Here is a 15253-nt window from a genome sequence, read left to right on the forward strand (position 1 = left end):
TAAACAAGGACTCTGCTGCTTGCAAACTGCCACTGAAGAAGCCCAATTCATAAGAACAATCTCGGTCAGAAGCTTTCCACAACTCCAAGTGGGCAAGGACCTCTTATATTAGGAAGACGCAGTTTATTCAATAAATCCGCTGTAAGATGTCACGTTTCCTAAAAACTGCACCTAATTTTAGGGTGTCTGCTTATAGTGATTCCAATTCTGCATAAGATCTTAAACCGAAGGGAGAATGGGTGGGGTGCAGAACACAGATGAAATTTTCGCAGCATGGAAATAAAAGTATTTTTAAACCTTCTTGAGGGTGAAGAGTTAGGCAAGAAGTAATACGTGGAAACTGTCAACTGCTTCTCTACACACCCACCCACCAGATACCATCGCAGCCGGCTGGGGGAGTCTCCCTCTTGCCTCACAGCTTCACTTTCTTTGAGGTCTGGAGCTGGTGATCACACTGGCCCGTCATGGTATTTTCAGTTAACAAAGCAGTTACTCAACAGGGGAAAAAGCCACAAAGGAGCAGAGCAGCTGCTGCTGCACCCGTGATGCAAGTGCAGGATGAGCCCCGGGCCGCCACCGCCGCCCCGGCTCCTCCGTGACGTCCGGGAGGGGTATCCCCGGCTCTCAGGAAGTGGCGGCCGCGGGCGGCTCCGCCTCCACGCGACTCCGGGCTGGCGGGGCACAGGCGCGGCAGGACCGTCCGGCCCGCTGAGGGCGGGCGGCTTGGCGGGCATCGCCGGCCCTCCGAGGCGCGTGCGCGTGCGTGTCCCGCGAGCCGCGCCGCCCGGCCGGTCGCCCGCGCCGCCCGCGAGCCTCGCCTCGCCTCGCCTCGCCCCGCTCCCTCTTCACAGCCCGCGCGGGACCGACAGTGCCGCCCGCGCCCCCGCCCCCCGCCCCTCTCTCTCCCACGCCTCACTCCCACTCACCCCGACCCCCAGCGCCGAGCCCGGCCCCAAGTCGCGGGTCACCTGACGGGGTCGAACCGAGTCCAAGATGGCGACTCGCCCCCGCCCCCTCCGCGCTGTCGGCGGGGTCAGCGCGCCCCCTCACGCGGCGCGCTCGCGCCCGAGGCCCGGCTAAAAATAGCCAGGCCCCACTATATTTGGTTCGGCCGGATCCCGGCGCGGCCGCGCGCGCGCCCCGCCCCGCCCGGCCCGGCCCCGCCCCGCGCGCCCCGCCCCGCCCCTCGTGGCGCTGAATGGAGAAGGGGCGGGGGTGACCGAGGGGAACCTACTCCGCTATCTGCGGCGCGCGCCGGCGGCGGGGCCCGGCCAACCGCCGAATTTAGTAACATCGCCTGCGTCAATCACGCGCCTCGCGTGCGTCAGCGCCGCGCGGCTCCAGGTCCCGCTCCCCGCCCCCCTCCCGCCGCCAGCCTTTGAATGGATACAATGTAGCAGCGCCCTCCTTGCTTCGGAGACTAGATTGAACTCCGCAGCGCTGCAGAGGCTCGGTTCCTCTCGGCTGGGTCAGCTTTGGCAGCATCCTCCCACGGTCTGCACATTACCCATGCCGTACATATTTATTCGTAGTTTGGTTTGCAAGGTTCTGGTCCCACCTCGAAACTTCTTCGGTACTGCTCCCCACACACATTTAAAAAAAAAAAAAACATAGGGACAGGTCAAATAAATAGTCACGCCCGAAGCCACTGGACCACTTGGGGACCACGTATGTCAGCGCTGTTACGGTCAAATGTTTTCTCCTCCAAAATTCATTTCTGAAAGGGGTTGCTGTCACTCAAGCAGCATCCTCTGGAACTCAGCATCTGGAACTCCGATGCATTTTCTGTTTTGATTTTCAGCCACTCACACTGAAATGCATCGTTTCCAAGAAGAAACTGCTGCCCCTCACAGGGTCACCCAGGCTTTGGGCACAACCTCCCAAGACCACAGCAAATCCCCTAGCGAGGGCCACTGACTCATCAATCCTGCGGGCTGATTTCGAAATGCTTCATCTGGGAGATGGGCGAGGGGGGGGCTCTACAGACATCAAAAAGTGAAAGTGCAGAGTTCCACGCCGACCGCGTGCTGGGGATGAGCGAGGGTTTACAACAGCCAACCCCGCTCAGCTGTTCAGCACGTGTGTGTTTGTTTTTGCACACCTCCGGTGGTTCCGTGCGCGTGGACGATGGATGTGCGCCCGGCTGGGTTATAGTGTGTCCGGTCGGGAAACCCAGACCCTGAGTGTAAAGAAGTCAAACCTCATCCGCGAGCCAGCTGCATCCTCGTGCGAAACACGCACCCAGAAGCTGCTGGGCGGAGGAGGGGAGTCAGCCTAAGCGCACAGGGCCAGGGCTAAGTAAACAGCTCCAGCGCCGTGGCAGGAGGAAAGCGCAGCTGCACCTCCGGGAGTCTTCGGGCTGGTGCCAGACTCCTGCTGCACCGCCTGCCAGGTCACTCGGAGAAGCTGGCTGGCGCAGCCTTCCCTCTCGGAAGAGCTGTCCTCTCCCTTACCCCCCGGCCCTGGCTCGCAGCCTCGGGGCAGCCTCGGAGGCGAGCCAGCAGCACTCCTCCAGCGCTACTCCACCCGAGCCTGACAGCTGGGCGGTGCCGCCTGACCCGCGGGCGGGCCGCTGCACCCTCCCGCAGACGCGCGCTCCGGCGAGCTGTGCCGCTGCTCAGGGGTTGGCAGCGCGGGTCCCAGAGGCCCCCCCTCGGCCAGGGCACAGTTTTCCATTGTGCCGCCACGCTCCTGGGCAGGGGAACGCGCGCGCGCGCTCCAGATCACTCACCCGCGCGCGCGCGCACACACACACACACACACCCTCCCTCGCACACGCGGAACCGGCTGGGCCAGGGGAGGGAGGAGGAGGAGGGTGACGTAGCGTCCCATGGCGTCACATTGACGTCTCGCATTCCAGGCACTCTATGGAGAGGCCGCTAGGGCTCCTGTGGCATAAATGACGTGCCGGGAGAGCGAGCGAACGCGCAGCCGGGAGAGCGGAGTCTCCTGCCTCCCGCCCCCAACCCCTCCAGCGCCTGCTCCTCCTCCGCTCCCCATACACAGACACGCTCACACCCGCTCCCTCACTCGCACGCACAGACACACGCGCGCACACACGCTCCGCACACACGCTCCCTTCTCGCCCGCGCGCTCACACCCCTCGCGCCCTGCGCCCTTGCCGGGGCCGCGCCGCGCCGCAGCCGGACGCTCCTGCCCGGCTCCCTTGGCGACGCTGACAGCGCCGGCGGTGGCCGTGGAGGTGGGCACGACGGCTGCATCCTGCCCTGCGGTCGCGGCCGGAGCCAGGACGCCCGCAGAACCTCTCGGCGCCGCTCTCCCATGAGTCGGGGTCGCAGCATCCCCCGCCAGCCGCTCGCCGCCTCCGGGAGCCGCGGGGCTTGTACACCGCAGCCCTTCCGGGACAGCAGCTGCGACTCCCACCCAAGTGCAGATTTCGGGGCAGCTCTCTAGAAACTCGCTCTAAAGACGGAACCGCCACAGCACTCAAGTATGTATAAGATTCGCCCGGTTAATAGGGGGACTTGCTAAAAAGTTGGCGCGCTGGGGAGCTTGGCTCCTGAAATTGACAACTTTGAGCGTGGGGTCTTCCCCCCCTTCAACCAAACCCCGCCGCCTCCGGGCTCCGGCTTCGCGAGGCGAGCGGCCCGTGGGTTCTGATCTGAAACTTTTCCTCGGGAGCGGGCCCGCGGGGATCTCCGGAGCGAGTGGGATTCCTCTCCCCACCCCGAGAGGCGAAAAGCCTCTAACAAAGAGGAGAACCGGGATTTGTGCAGCAGCAGCCCCAGAGCTGTAATTCAGGGTATTTCGCTCTAGTTGTCATGGTAATGATGCTCTCGGCGGCGGCGGCGGCGGCGGGGAGTTGCAGCTCCGGTGATGAACGGCAGTAATTTTCCTGCCTTTTTAGTAGAATCGGAAATAGGGGCTCTGGCGGGTCCAAGCTGACGAACCGAACGGTGGTACCGAGTTGGCTGGGCTGGCAGGGAGCAAGCCTGGGAGGGAAAGGGCCGCCCGAGTTTGCATAGGCGCCCGGAGATCTCAGGAAAGGACGTAATTGTAGGAATGTGGCTTATTGTATTGAAATGAGCCTGGGGCTCCGCTGGGCACGTCTGCCTGGCGTCGCCCGGCTTGCCGGCTTACACTTTGCGCTTTGGAGGTAATCGGGAGTAATTGTCGGCTCCCGGGCCCCGACACGCGTGGGGACCTGGAGCCTCTCCTCTGGGCCAGGCGCAGTGCGGGAAAGCCATGCTCCCGGGTCACTGCCTGAGCTCGCGCTTTTGGAGAAGTTGCTCCGAGCGCCTTACTTAGTAGAAATGAAAGTTGTCGGCAGCCGAGAGGGAGCGCAGAGAGGCGAGCGCGGCCCGCGACGATCGACCGCCGCGGGCACCGCTGGGACCTGCTGGGAGCCCTGGGACCGGGCGAAGGAGGAGGGCCGTTTGCCCCCCTTGATTCCCGAGAGATGTTCTTGGAGATTGCCTTTTTATTCGTGTGTCTGGGCTCTCCGGAGGGAAGAGCTGCACGGAGTTCGGGGAGCAGGAATCCGGAGCGTTAGCCCCCGGCGCGAGGGTGCCGGGGAGGTCCGCGGGCGCCTGCACCCGATCCCCCCGCGAACCCAAGTCCTGGGGCTCCTTTTCCCACGACGGGGGAGTGTATTACAGAATCGAGACGGGGGGAAGAAAAGCTGTGCGTCTCGGAGCCTGGGCACAATGAATGAAATCACTTTATTCTAGTTATTGCAGCCGAACAAGACGTTCGTCATGTGGCTGTCAAAGACTCCTTGGGCCCCAGCGACCTCCCCCTCCGCCCGGTCCCTCTCCCCGCACCCCAGGCAGATCCCCGGGACCGTGCGCTCGCAGAAACCCTCCCCCGCGCCGCGGCTGGGTTCCCTCGGTCTTTCTGAGAATCTTTCCCTTTCTGTCGTTGTCTCCTCCACTCCCCTTGCCCCCGCCCAGCCTCCGCCCCCGCTCCCCGGGGTTGGAAACTCCGCGGAAGAGCCCCGGTCACAATGGTGCGTTTCACGGTTTCCTCCACACACTTCACCCCAGGGAGGGGAACACGGGGGTGTTCCTTTCGTCCGCCCACGAGAGAGAAAGGGGCTTTGACGGATGTAGTTACTGCTTCCTAATTTATAACCCCGAGCCTCAGGTCCCGGCCGGCTGCCGTGAGCGCGAGCCGCGGAACGTGTTTCCAGGCGCCGAGCCCTACGCCTAGGTAACCGGCCGTTTGCGGGGCGGAGGGAACCGAGGGGCGCCCGGGCCGGGATGTCTGGGAGACGCCTGGACTCTGCCGCCGCCGCCGCCGCTGGGCGCGCGAGAGGAACCCCTTCCTTGGGGAGGCGCGGCGGCCCTCAGCCGCCCGGAATTCAGAGGGCTCCCCAGGCAGGGGCGGGAATGCGAGCACCCACTGGAGTAGGGGGCGGGGACAGCCAGAGACCCCTACTGAAGCTGCGCGGGGACGGGAAGCACGCGCTGCGGCCGTGGAAAGATCCTCCAGGGCCTGCGCTCCAGGGAGCTCAAGCTTCCCGTCGGAGCGGCTCAGGCAGGGGATGGCGAGGGAATCCCCCCGTTTCTTAGCCCTCAAGGTTTTCCCGCACCCGGGGACTCCGAGCCCCTTTCTCTGTCCCTGCACGCAAAGTCTGGCCATCGAGGGTGGCAGGAGGCAGAACTTACCTGGCCTTTGCGGACCGTGCACCCGGGAGGTTTTTTCTTCTGGTTTTGTTTGACTTGGGGTTTTGTGTATTTTTTCTTTTCGATCCACGTTCCTACCCTCCGAGCTTTGCCCACCCCAGGCAAAGGGGGCGCTGTAGGCCGGAGTTTGGGGCCAAAGCGCTCCGAGACGAAGTTTCGCTGGGCTGCGCGTGGAGCCTTTCGCCCGGGAGCCGCATTAGGCGCTCCCAGGAATGTGCCCCCTCCGGGGCGCGGGATGGCCTGCAGCCTCGAAGCCGCCCACCCTCGGGGACACCGCCCGCTGCGTGCAGGGAACCTCCCTCCGCCCGCCTCGCCGCCCGGCTTCCAGCGCGGGCCTCCTTGTGCACTGTGCCCTTTTGTTTGCTTGACCCCTGGCCCCCGAAACTCCCGGCTAATAGAAGCGAAGCTCCATTAGCATTTAGAATGAAAAGCGTAGACTTTCTTAATTCCTCGGGGCATTCATGCATTCGTTCCGGACCTTATGCATTTCCTATGCAACGTGTAAAAATTTGTATCTGAGGGGTGGCGGGCGGGCGGAGTTGGAAAATGGCTATTTTCCGCTCAGGCACACTCGCTGACCCCCAAATTCGGGCGGAACTCGTTCCTCAAGCGTTCTCTTTTCTTCGGTGTTCCTGCCTTCGCGAGCCCGGAACCAATTGTGGGGGCAAAGAGAGCAATTTCTGGGCGACGACAGGCTGCGAGGTTTTTAGCCTCGGTTCGGGTACCTCAAAACGGCGATGAGCGCAGCGGGTGCGGACAACCTTTCCTCGGCTTTCCCAAGGCGGTGTGATGCTTCTTGCCCAGGGACTCCGGTACCCTTAAGTACCCTTACCTGCCCTTACGCTAATTCTTGGTAATTAACGCAGTAGAATTCTCTAGAGGCTCCCCGCCAAACCCCTCCCCGTATGCCCGCCCAGGCCATGGTGACCCAGCCTGGTCTCATCGCGACCTCTGCCCTCTCTCCCGGTGCCTGCAGAGCCCACTGCGGAAGAGCGCAGCCCGGCAAGCCCGGGCCCTGAGCCTGGACCCTCCGCGGAGTCGGGCATCGCCGCCGCCGCCGCCGCCGCTTCGCCTCCCAAGACGTCCCCGCCTCTTACACTCTCGGCCTCCGCTGGAGAGACCCCCAGCCCCACCATTCAGCGCGCAAGATACCCTCCAGGTAGGTCTGAAAGTGCGACCCCTTAGACTTCCCAGGCTGGGAGAAGGGGGTGGGGGAACCACACACCCAGCAGGCAGACTGGTCTGCTCGCTCAGTGCCAGGACAGCCACTGCTGGCCGCGCATTTCGCAGCACAGGTGGCTTCCTCGAACGAAGCTCCTCTGTATTACCACACCCTGTTGCTTACCGAGGGGGAGCAGCCAGATTAAATTAAGCGTTGCATCTCTCAAAAATTATTTTTCCAAAGCAAAATGCAAATACACCAAAATAGACTGGGGTCTTCCATACATTTTAACATCTTCATTGTTGTCTCTCTTTTATATCCACTGTGTGCGTTTTAGGAGTTGTGGAATCTCTTAGAGCAATGGAGAGCTCTAAGGGATTCTTGGGTATGTAAAACAGAAATCATTTGGGTGCACAAGTTTGGATAATGGAAGCTCAGAGGGAAAGGGGTTTTTAAAAGAAAAAAAAAAAGCATTTCAGCTGAAAACCAAGGAGTCAATGTAAGTTTGGCAACAGAAAGGATTATAGATTTGGTTTGCACCACCTCTTGGTGAATTTGTTCCAGGAATGCTAGGTGCCAGGCCTGTGTAGGCACCAGGGAGGTAGATACACAGATAAGTAAAGCACAGTCCCAATAAGCTCATCTTCTAGCTGGAAACCTCAGAACGACACAAAGAAGTGCAATAGGTAGGAACTGGCAAGGAAGAATGATGGAAAAGAGTAACAGAAAAATCCTGGAGGTGCTGAAAGGAGAAGACCTGATGAAAGATCAGGCAGTGTTCTTTCTTGCTTAAATGATAAGCCTTTCATTTTGTCCCAGCAACTGGACAGCAAGATAAGTAACCCTCCCACTGCAGACTAGTGTGTGTGTTCTAAGGCCCTGCTTGGAAAAGGAAGGCTGGAACTGCTTCTCCTCATCACTGCTTCTTCCAACAGGCCCTCATCACCTTTTTTCAAGTCAAGATTTCATCCCATACACGCATGACTCAATCAAATTTGGAAATGTGGGTAAGAGAAAGATGTCAAAGGAAATGTGAAGTACTCACTTTTCTATTAGTCACACCTTTTGCACCTGGTTTTCCTTTGGCTCAGAAAAACCAACCACCAGAAACTGCCCATGTTACCATTTACTACCTAGCCATAAAGGAAGGGAAATGGTTAGGTAAAGTCATCATCCACTAGATCTTTCAGTTCTCAAGGCCTTCTTAACACGGTCCAACCTCTGAACAGTAGTAAGCACCCTGGACACCAGTAGCTTGGGGGCACTTGGTGTGGTCACAAAGGCAGAGAAACCAAATCTGTACCAAAAAAAAAAAAAAAGAAGAAGAAGAAGAAGAAGCTGCTTTCTTCTTTTCCAGGGATCTCATTCTTCTGTCATCAGAAAATACCCAGGTTAACTTGCCTATGGTGATAGCTGTACACTCTTGTTGTAAAACAGCCACTGGTGTATTTTTATTAGTCAGAGTCTGTACATGTAGATCACATATATTAGAGCAGAAAGCTGGTTTTGGTGGGTGTTTTGTTGCAACTGCTGATCTTTTTCTTTGCAGATGGTGCAAACACCCCCGAGCCCATTTCCTGGGGCCTGTGTTCCCACCTCACCATCCTCAACAGGGGTCCACTTTGTGCAGGCTGCTAGCCTTGTTTGAAGAAGTGGGGAGAGGTGGCAAAAAGCAGCTGCATGTGTGTGGGCAGCCTCAGTTGGTACTCATGAAATGTTAGAATGTCACTGTCTCCCAGTGGGCCAGTTAGTCCCACATAGGACACCCTCCCCCCTTTTTTAAAAACTCATGGGTTTGCAAATCAGTGTGTGTGGTTTGGGAGACCAGTGGCCTCTTTCCCCCCCAAGAAGAAACCATCCGGGCATTCATTGGCTTGTTCTTTGTCCTCCCAGCTTGTGGCTCAGGAGGCCACCCTAATTAGTTTAGAGGATTCAAAGGCAGTCTTTCCAAAAAAAAAAACGCTTGGGGCACAGGTTCCCGGACCTGGAGAAGGACGGGGCAGGCTGGGTACAGAGGTCTCCAGGAAACTGGGTTTTGGTGTCCTGTGGCCCCTCCATCAGTCAGGGATTCAGCTTTCTTCCCAGGGAGGAAGAAAGCGTGGAGCCCTAAGTCTGCTAGCAGGAGAGGCTGTCGCTTCCTCTCTGCTTTCTAGATTAGAGAGCAATGAATCCAGCGCCGCCTGTTAGCGAGGAAAAGGGGTGTCGACTTGCTGCTGAGAGACCCTTGTCCCTGTCCCCACAGATATGCCCTGCGTGCAAGCCCAGTATAGCCCTTCACCTCCAGGTTCCAGTTATGCAGCGCAGACGTACGGCTCCGAGTACGCCGCGGAGATCATGAACCCAGACTACACCAAGCTGACCATGGACCTCGGCGGCACCGAGATCACGGCCACAGCCACCACGTCCCTGCCCAGCTTCAGTACCTTCATGGAGGGCTACTCGAGCAGCTACGAACTCAAGCCTTCCTGCCTGTACCAAATGCAGCCGTCCGGGCCGCGGCCCCTGATCAAGATGGAGGAGGGGCGCTCGCACGGCTACCACCATCACCACCATCACCACCACCACCACCACCACCATCACCAGCCGCAGCCTCAGCCTCAGCCGCCGCAGCAGCAGCCTTCCATTCCTCCTGCCTCCGGACAGGAAGACGAGGTGCTGCCCAGCACTTCCATGTACTTCAAGCAGTCCCCGCCGTCCACCCCCACCACGCCCGGCTTCCCCCAGCAGACCGGGGCGCTGTGGGACGACGCGCTGTCGTCCGCGTCCAGCTGCATCGCGCCCGGGCCGCTGCTGGACCCGCCGATGAAGGCGGTGCCCACAGTGGCCGGCCCGCGCTTCCCGCTCTTCCACTTCAAGCCCTCGCCGCCGCACCCGCCCGCGCCCAGCCCGGCCGGCGGTCACCACCTGGGCTACGACCCGACGGCCGCCGCTGCACTCAGCCTGCCTCTGGGGGCCGCGGCCGCCGCGGGCAGCCAGGCTGCCGCGCTCGAGGGCCACCCGTACGGGCTGCCGCTGGCCAAGAGGGCGGCCGCGCTGCCCTTCCCGCCGCTCGGCCTCACGGCCTCCCCTACTGCGTCCAGCCTGCTGGGCGAGAGTCCCAGCCTGCCGTCGCCTCCCAACAGGAGCTCGTCGTCGGGCGAGGGCACGTGCGCCGTGTGCGGGGACAACGCTGCCTGCCAACATTATGGCGTGCGCACCTGCGAGGGCTGCAAGGGCTTCTTCAAGGTGAGCATGGTGCCCCGCCCCCACCCCTGCAGCCAGCCCCCTGCCCTGGGGAGCATCTGGGTGGGTGTAGGAGCCCTGTTTGAGAGGCCTAACCCTTAGGCTGTGTGATCCTGTGGCCTTTCCTGGTACCTTCACAGCCACTTTTGAAAGCCCTGGACAGGAATTTGAGGAGTCTGGAAACCTCCTGACCTGACATGGCCTTAGAAGCATCTCTCTAGAGAGAGCTTTTCAGCAGATTCTCAAAAGGATCCCTGACTTCAACGATGCAAAAACCTCACTGCATTTCTTGTCTGTCCATCCCGGGTGTCTCCTTGTGGACTCAGACAGTCCTAAGATTGAATTGTGGATGCTCACTATTATTGTTAACAGCGTTTGAAGGTAGATATTATCGTTATTTCATAGGAAGGCTCACTGTGATTGATCCACTGACCAGAACACACAGAGAGAGAGAGAAAGAGAGAGAGAGAGAGAATGGAGGCAGGTTGCCAACTCATGTGTGTGACCCCAGAAGGCATGCCCTTTTCACAGCTTTTCAGTACAGAACAGACAGGAGCCACCGGCTGGATGCAGTAGGAGCAGCTCCCTCCATGGATGACAGAAGCTGGGGCCTGGGGTCTCACCAACCCACTGTGTCCTCTAGGAACCCTCCCCTACCTCTGTGAGTGTCAGGTGCAGGCAGCATTCATCCTCTCAGATCTAAAGGAGGATTTTACAGCAGTTGTGTCTTCAGCCTTCCCTTATTAGAGGTTAGAGGTCTTCCGTAAGGTCACAGAAAATGCACACTATCTTCTAATTCCATTATTCTGGGAACTTTTGGAAGTGCCCTGTATTTTACCCATGAGGAGCTGAACCCTAGAGCTGCAAAGTCTTGGGCAGGGTGTAAGCTGCACACGAGGACCCAGTTGGTTCCTCTTTCTACTGCTTGGTGGTGGTGGGGAAAGGTCTTGTCTTGCTGCTATACTTTTTGCTCTGATTCCCAAGCTTCAGATACTTCTGTCCCACCCTCCTCACTCCCACCCCTCTGGCTGTTATTTCATGCCTTTGCAAATGCACACAGGTCACTTCCTAGTCTCCAGTGTGGGGTAGAGTAGAGGAAGGCGAGGCGAGGAGCAGGATGCTGACAGGGTAACTAGGTTTTGGGAGACCAATGGAATGTATCTGGTTAGCATGCTGGAATTGGAGTCAAAAGACTCAAAAGGAGCACTGTTCCAAATGTCACCTACCAATTGTATGACATTGGGCACAACATTTCTTTGTAGGACTCCATTTCCCTATCAGTGAAAAAACGCAGAGAAGGATTTAAAAAAAATGGAAGCACTTTATCATATTAAAAGATCATAAAACAATAATTCATTATTAAGTGAAAACTATCAAGTATTTATTGAAATGCACATGTTTATGGATGAGTGTACTACCCACAAGCTATAGTTATTTTTGAACTGGGGATGGTAATCATGTTATTAATTGAATTCTGAAGATAAATGAGGAAGAGCTTGTGGTAAGACTTTGCAATATTTTAAGTGCCCTACAGGCATTATGGATGTTGATGTTTTAAGTGCACAACCTTAGCCTTTTTTTTTTTTTTTTTTTGCATTTAGTTTAGTTGTCTTCTCTGTCTTAACTATTCAAGCCGTACCAAGGCTGCTTTCAAGTATCTGCATTCCTTTATCAGATTTGATTTTTGAAGCCTTTTAGTGGAAATGCTGAAGGGCAGTGAAACTGGCAGCAGAAAGGGGGAAAAGAAAGTAAAACAATTAAGAGGATTACAAATAATCCACAGTCATAGTCAGCCCTAAACAACCAAGAGTTGACAAAAATGCAGACATGGTAATACATTCCACCTCTAGAAATGTCCATTAAGTTTCCCCAACAGCTTACCTTTGCTGCAGCAATCCCTTGAAAACAAATCTATACTTGAAAGGGAGGGGGCAGGATGAGGGAGAACCACCCTACAGATCTGTTAATTAAGGGAACAGGAGCAGGTTTCACCCAGTGGCTTTCTACCATTAAATTGAATTCTTTAAAAATGTGACATGAAGTGCAGTTAATGATGGGAATTCGGTGATTGAACTGTAACGATCTCTGCCTCTCCTTGCACTGCGCAGGCTCACACAAACGTGAGGAAGCCTTCAGGTTATTGGGAAAATGTATACCTGAAGCAAATGCCACTGGCACTCAGATTGGCATAAAGCCTTGAGAATGATGGCAAGAAAGCAAGTGTTAGAAATGACTGCATGGTCAATGAAAGACAGCTTCAGTGAAGAGACACAAGTTTTATATCCTTATAGACTGCTGAGAATTTAAATGCTGGAAATTCAGAAGTGTGTTTGTGTTTGGGATTTGCATTTTAGATGAAAATCACCTTCCAAAGCAGGAGAAACATGTTTTAGAGAGATAGGGTGGCTTTGTTAAGTTTCATGCAATTTAAAAACCAGCCCTTGAAGTGAAATTGGAAGATGTTAGGGTGAAAACGGAAACACAGGAGTTGGAGGTGACTGAAAGAAAAATTGGAAGTAAATCTAGACTTTTGGACACAAAATAGATCACAAAGCCCAAGCTACCTGGATTTTTTTTGTTTTTTAATGTAGCCTAGGCTTCCCAGATATATTTGTCAACAGTTTCACTCCAAGTGGTGAAATCTAGCTATTGGCATAAATGTTTTCAGTTTAAAAAAACAAGCATTCTTTTATATCCAGAGCATAAAATATGCTTATTTTTCCATGTGTCATTTCAAAATTATATGTGATTCTGAAAAATACAACATTATTTTTATATCTAAGCCAAGTGAATGACTTTTGCAATATGGTTATTTTGGTGTTTCTGTCAATAGTTATTTATGAAATGACCTATTAATGGGAATTTTCACTAATGTATGGCTCTTATATCTCTTTCTCTTGTTCTTTTATATCTAAGCTTTTTTTTTTCTTTTCTTGGATGTGATAGTGATTTTTAGTATCTAATTTCAAGAGTTTGCTTTCAAAAATCAGAAATGGCCAGCTTATCATATGTATCCTTTAAGATAAAATACACAGGCTGAGTGAGTTTCATTTGTCATTAAGACAGTATTTCATATATGTTTTAACTAGACAAATCCTGATTTTGCTTTTTGATGGTTTTCATCTCTATTGGGTAACAAAACTGTGATATTTGACTTACGATAGTGATAGCATACAAAGTACATCCCAGATACTTTTGATTTTATTTTAATAAGGTCAGCAACAATCAGGGGAGTATAACAAGTAGAAAATTGTTCCCAAAGGGATATTAAAAGTGAAGATAATCTAATCCTCCAAGGTATGATATGTTGACCTGGTAATTTCAGATATGATTTTATCATTCAGAGTTGGGTGTCTCCTGAGACTTGCTTCAGAACAATCCAAGATGATTTTCATTGTCAGCAGCTAACACTAATAAAATTGTTTTTCCTGCAGGCTAGCGTGTTAGGAAATTAAATTTATCTAATTATATGAATTGCACTGTCGCTTTTCACATTGTAATTAAAATACATCTTGTCAGGTCCTACCTCTTTCCAGAAACTGTTACTTGAGTGTCCCTGTATTGTATTTTTGCAGAGAACAGTGCAGAAAAATGCAAAATATGTTTGCCTCGCTAATAAAAACTGCCCAGTAGACAAGAGACGTCGAAACCGATGTCAGTACTGTCGATTTCAGAAGTGTCTCAGTGTCGGAATGGTTAAAGAAGGTATGAAGATGACTTTTTTTAAGCTGATTTTCTTATACATAGTCTCAGATATTGTTGAAAAATGTTAATATTTACATTGGGATGGTGAATTTCCTAGTTCCTCTTTTCCAGCATTTTATTTTTATGGTATGTTTTTTACCTAAAAATAACTGAGGACTACTTATTCTCATTTCTCAAAACCAATAATGAGCTTGTGTACACACATTTTACTTTTATTTAAGACACAAGCTTTTAGAGCTAATACATTACGAAATGCAAGTATGGGGTGGCTTCTACATTGTTTATTTCAACTCATTCTAAACATTGCCTCTTTTAAATGTTCGGTCTCATTAATGACTGCTCAACTATAATGTATTTGGATTCCTTTTTGTGATTTATAACAAAATATTTGACGGTTGTTTCTCTCTCTCTCTATCTCTCTCTCTCTCTCTCTCTCTCTCTGCATCAGTCGTGCGTACAGATAGTCTGAAAGGGAGGAGAGGTCGGCTGCCTTCCAAACCAAAGAGCCCTTTACAGCAGGAACCTTCTCAACCCTCTCCACCTTCTCCTCCGATCTGTATGATGAATGCCCTTGTCCGAGCTTTAACAGACTCAACACCCAGAGATCTTGATTATTCCAGAGTAAGTTTTACTATGTCCTGCTTTCAAATGAACCATCGGGGTCTCTATTCAAGATACTAGTAATACGAGTTGCTTGAATGACTTCGCTAGAGAGTTTTCATACCTTTTCTATATTTCTCACTTCATTTAGCAATTCAGTGCATCCATTGCACCAAATAATTTTTGCCTTATTGGATCTCTAAATGCCTTAACAAATGACCCTGACAGAGCTGCACCTGTCATACTCATTGTTGCAGGATTCCTGGTGGTTGTGCTAATGAAAATCTGCACAGGTGAACTACAATGTGTAGCTTTCTGTATGGTCTAGACCAAGTGGCTTCTGGTTTTTTCATATTGTGATCAAACCATCTGGGCAAGCCTCAAGTTATCCTTAAGCAGTTTACCCAATTGCACCGGCATTGATTGACCTGCTGCCTATTCAGAGGAATTAGAGCACTGATGGAGAGGAGTGAGCCCTGGCCTCAGCATCGGGAGGTGTCAGGAGGACTGGGATGGAACGCTGCCTCCGCTGCTTCCTGCCTGTGTCACCTGGCTCCTGCTCTTGCCTTTCTCATCCCTACGGTGGAGATGATTACAATACTTAACCCCAGAGGGGTGCTCTGAACAGCAGTCACACAAGAGTGATGAAAACATCGTGAAAATCATAAATGATTACCAGTGTTGTTAGTCAACCAAAACATATCGACATTTTCATTTCATAGGGGATGTAATCAGATCCCAGCTGTCTGAACTCTGCACATTGCCCCCAAATCTGGACAACACAGAGAAGAGCCGAGAGAGAAAGGATTTTCTGAGAAAATATATAAATGTTACCATAAGACAGTTTTTTAAAAGGACTTAAAGAGCAAACTTCTAGTAAAACAGGGTCTCAATGAGGAGGGAGGGGAAGGGAAAA

General features: G+C 53.5%; 1 protein-coding gene and 1 long non-coding RNA gene across 5 annotated transcripts in view; one reads left to right on the forward strand and one right to left on the reverse strand.

The window, feature by feature from the left end:
* Positions 1-1065, reverse strand: part of LOC103349472 (uncharacterized) — a 64377-nt gene extending 63312 nt beyond the window's left edge. Inside the window, exon 1 of one of the 2 annotated variants that reach the window (XR_016211154.1) lies at positions 927-1065. This is a non-coding gene — a long non-coding RNA (uncharacterized LOC103349472). The remainder of the gene's footprint in view (positions 1-926) is intronic. The other variant, XR_007918554.3, reaches the window with a different exon arrangement.
* Positions 1066-3292: 2227 nt separating this feature from the next.
* The window catches only part of NR4A3 (nuclear receptor subfamily 4 group A member 3), a 40480-nt gene continuing 28519 nt past the window's right edge, over positions 3293-15253 (forward strand). Inside the window, exons 1-8 of one of the 3 annotated variants that reach the window (XM_089301134.1) lie at positions 3293-3451; positions 6214-6398; positions 6625-6807; positions 7746-7817; positions 9053-10035; positions 13608-13737; positions 14186-14358; positions 14595-14749. In XM_089301134.1, coding sequence (XP_089157260.1) covers positions 6386-6398; positions 6625-6807; positions 7746-7817; positions 9053-10035; positions 13608-13737; positions 14186-14358; positions 14595-14615 — 1575 coding nt within the window. In that variant the 5' untranslated portion in view covers positions 3293-3451; positions 6214-6385 and the 3' untranslated portion in view covers positions 14616-14749. Of the gene's footprint in view, positions 3452-6213; positions 6399-6624; positions 6808-7745; positions 7818-9052; positions 10036-13607; positions 13738-14185; positions 14359-14594; positions 14750-15253 lie in introns of those variants that run through there. The other 2 variants (XM_008261574.5, XM_008261684.5) reach the window with 2 other exon arrangements.

Source organism: Oryctolagus cuniculus, chromosome 1 (assembly GCF_051225735.1).
Source record: "Oryctolagus cuniculus isolate XC-2025 breed Fujian yellow rabbit chromosome 1, ASM5122573v1, whole genome shotgun sequence".
Classification (NCBI taxonomy): Eukaryota; Metazoa; Chordata; class Mammalia; order Lagomorpha; family Leporidae; genus Oryctolagus; species Oryctolagus cuniculus.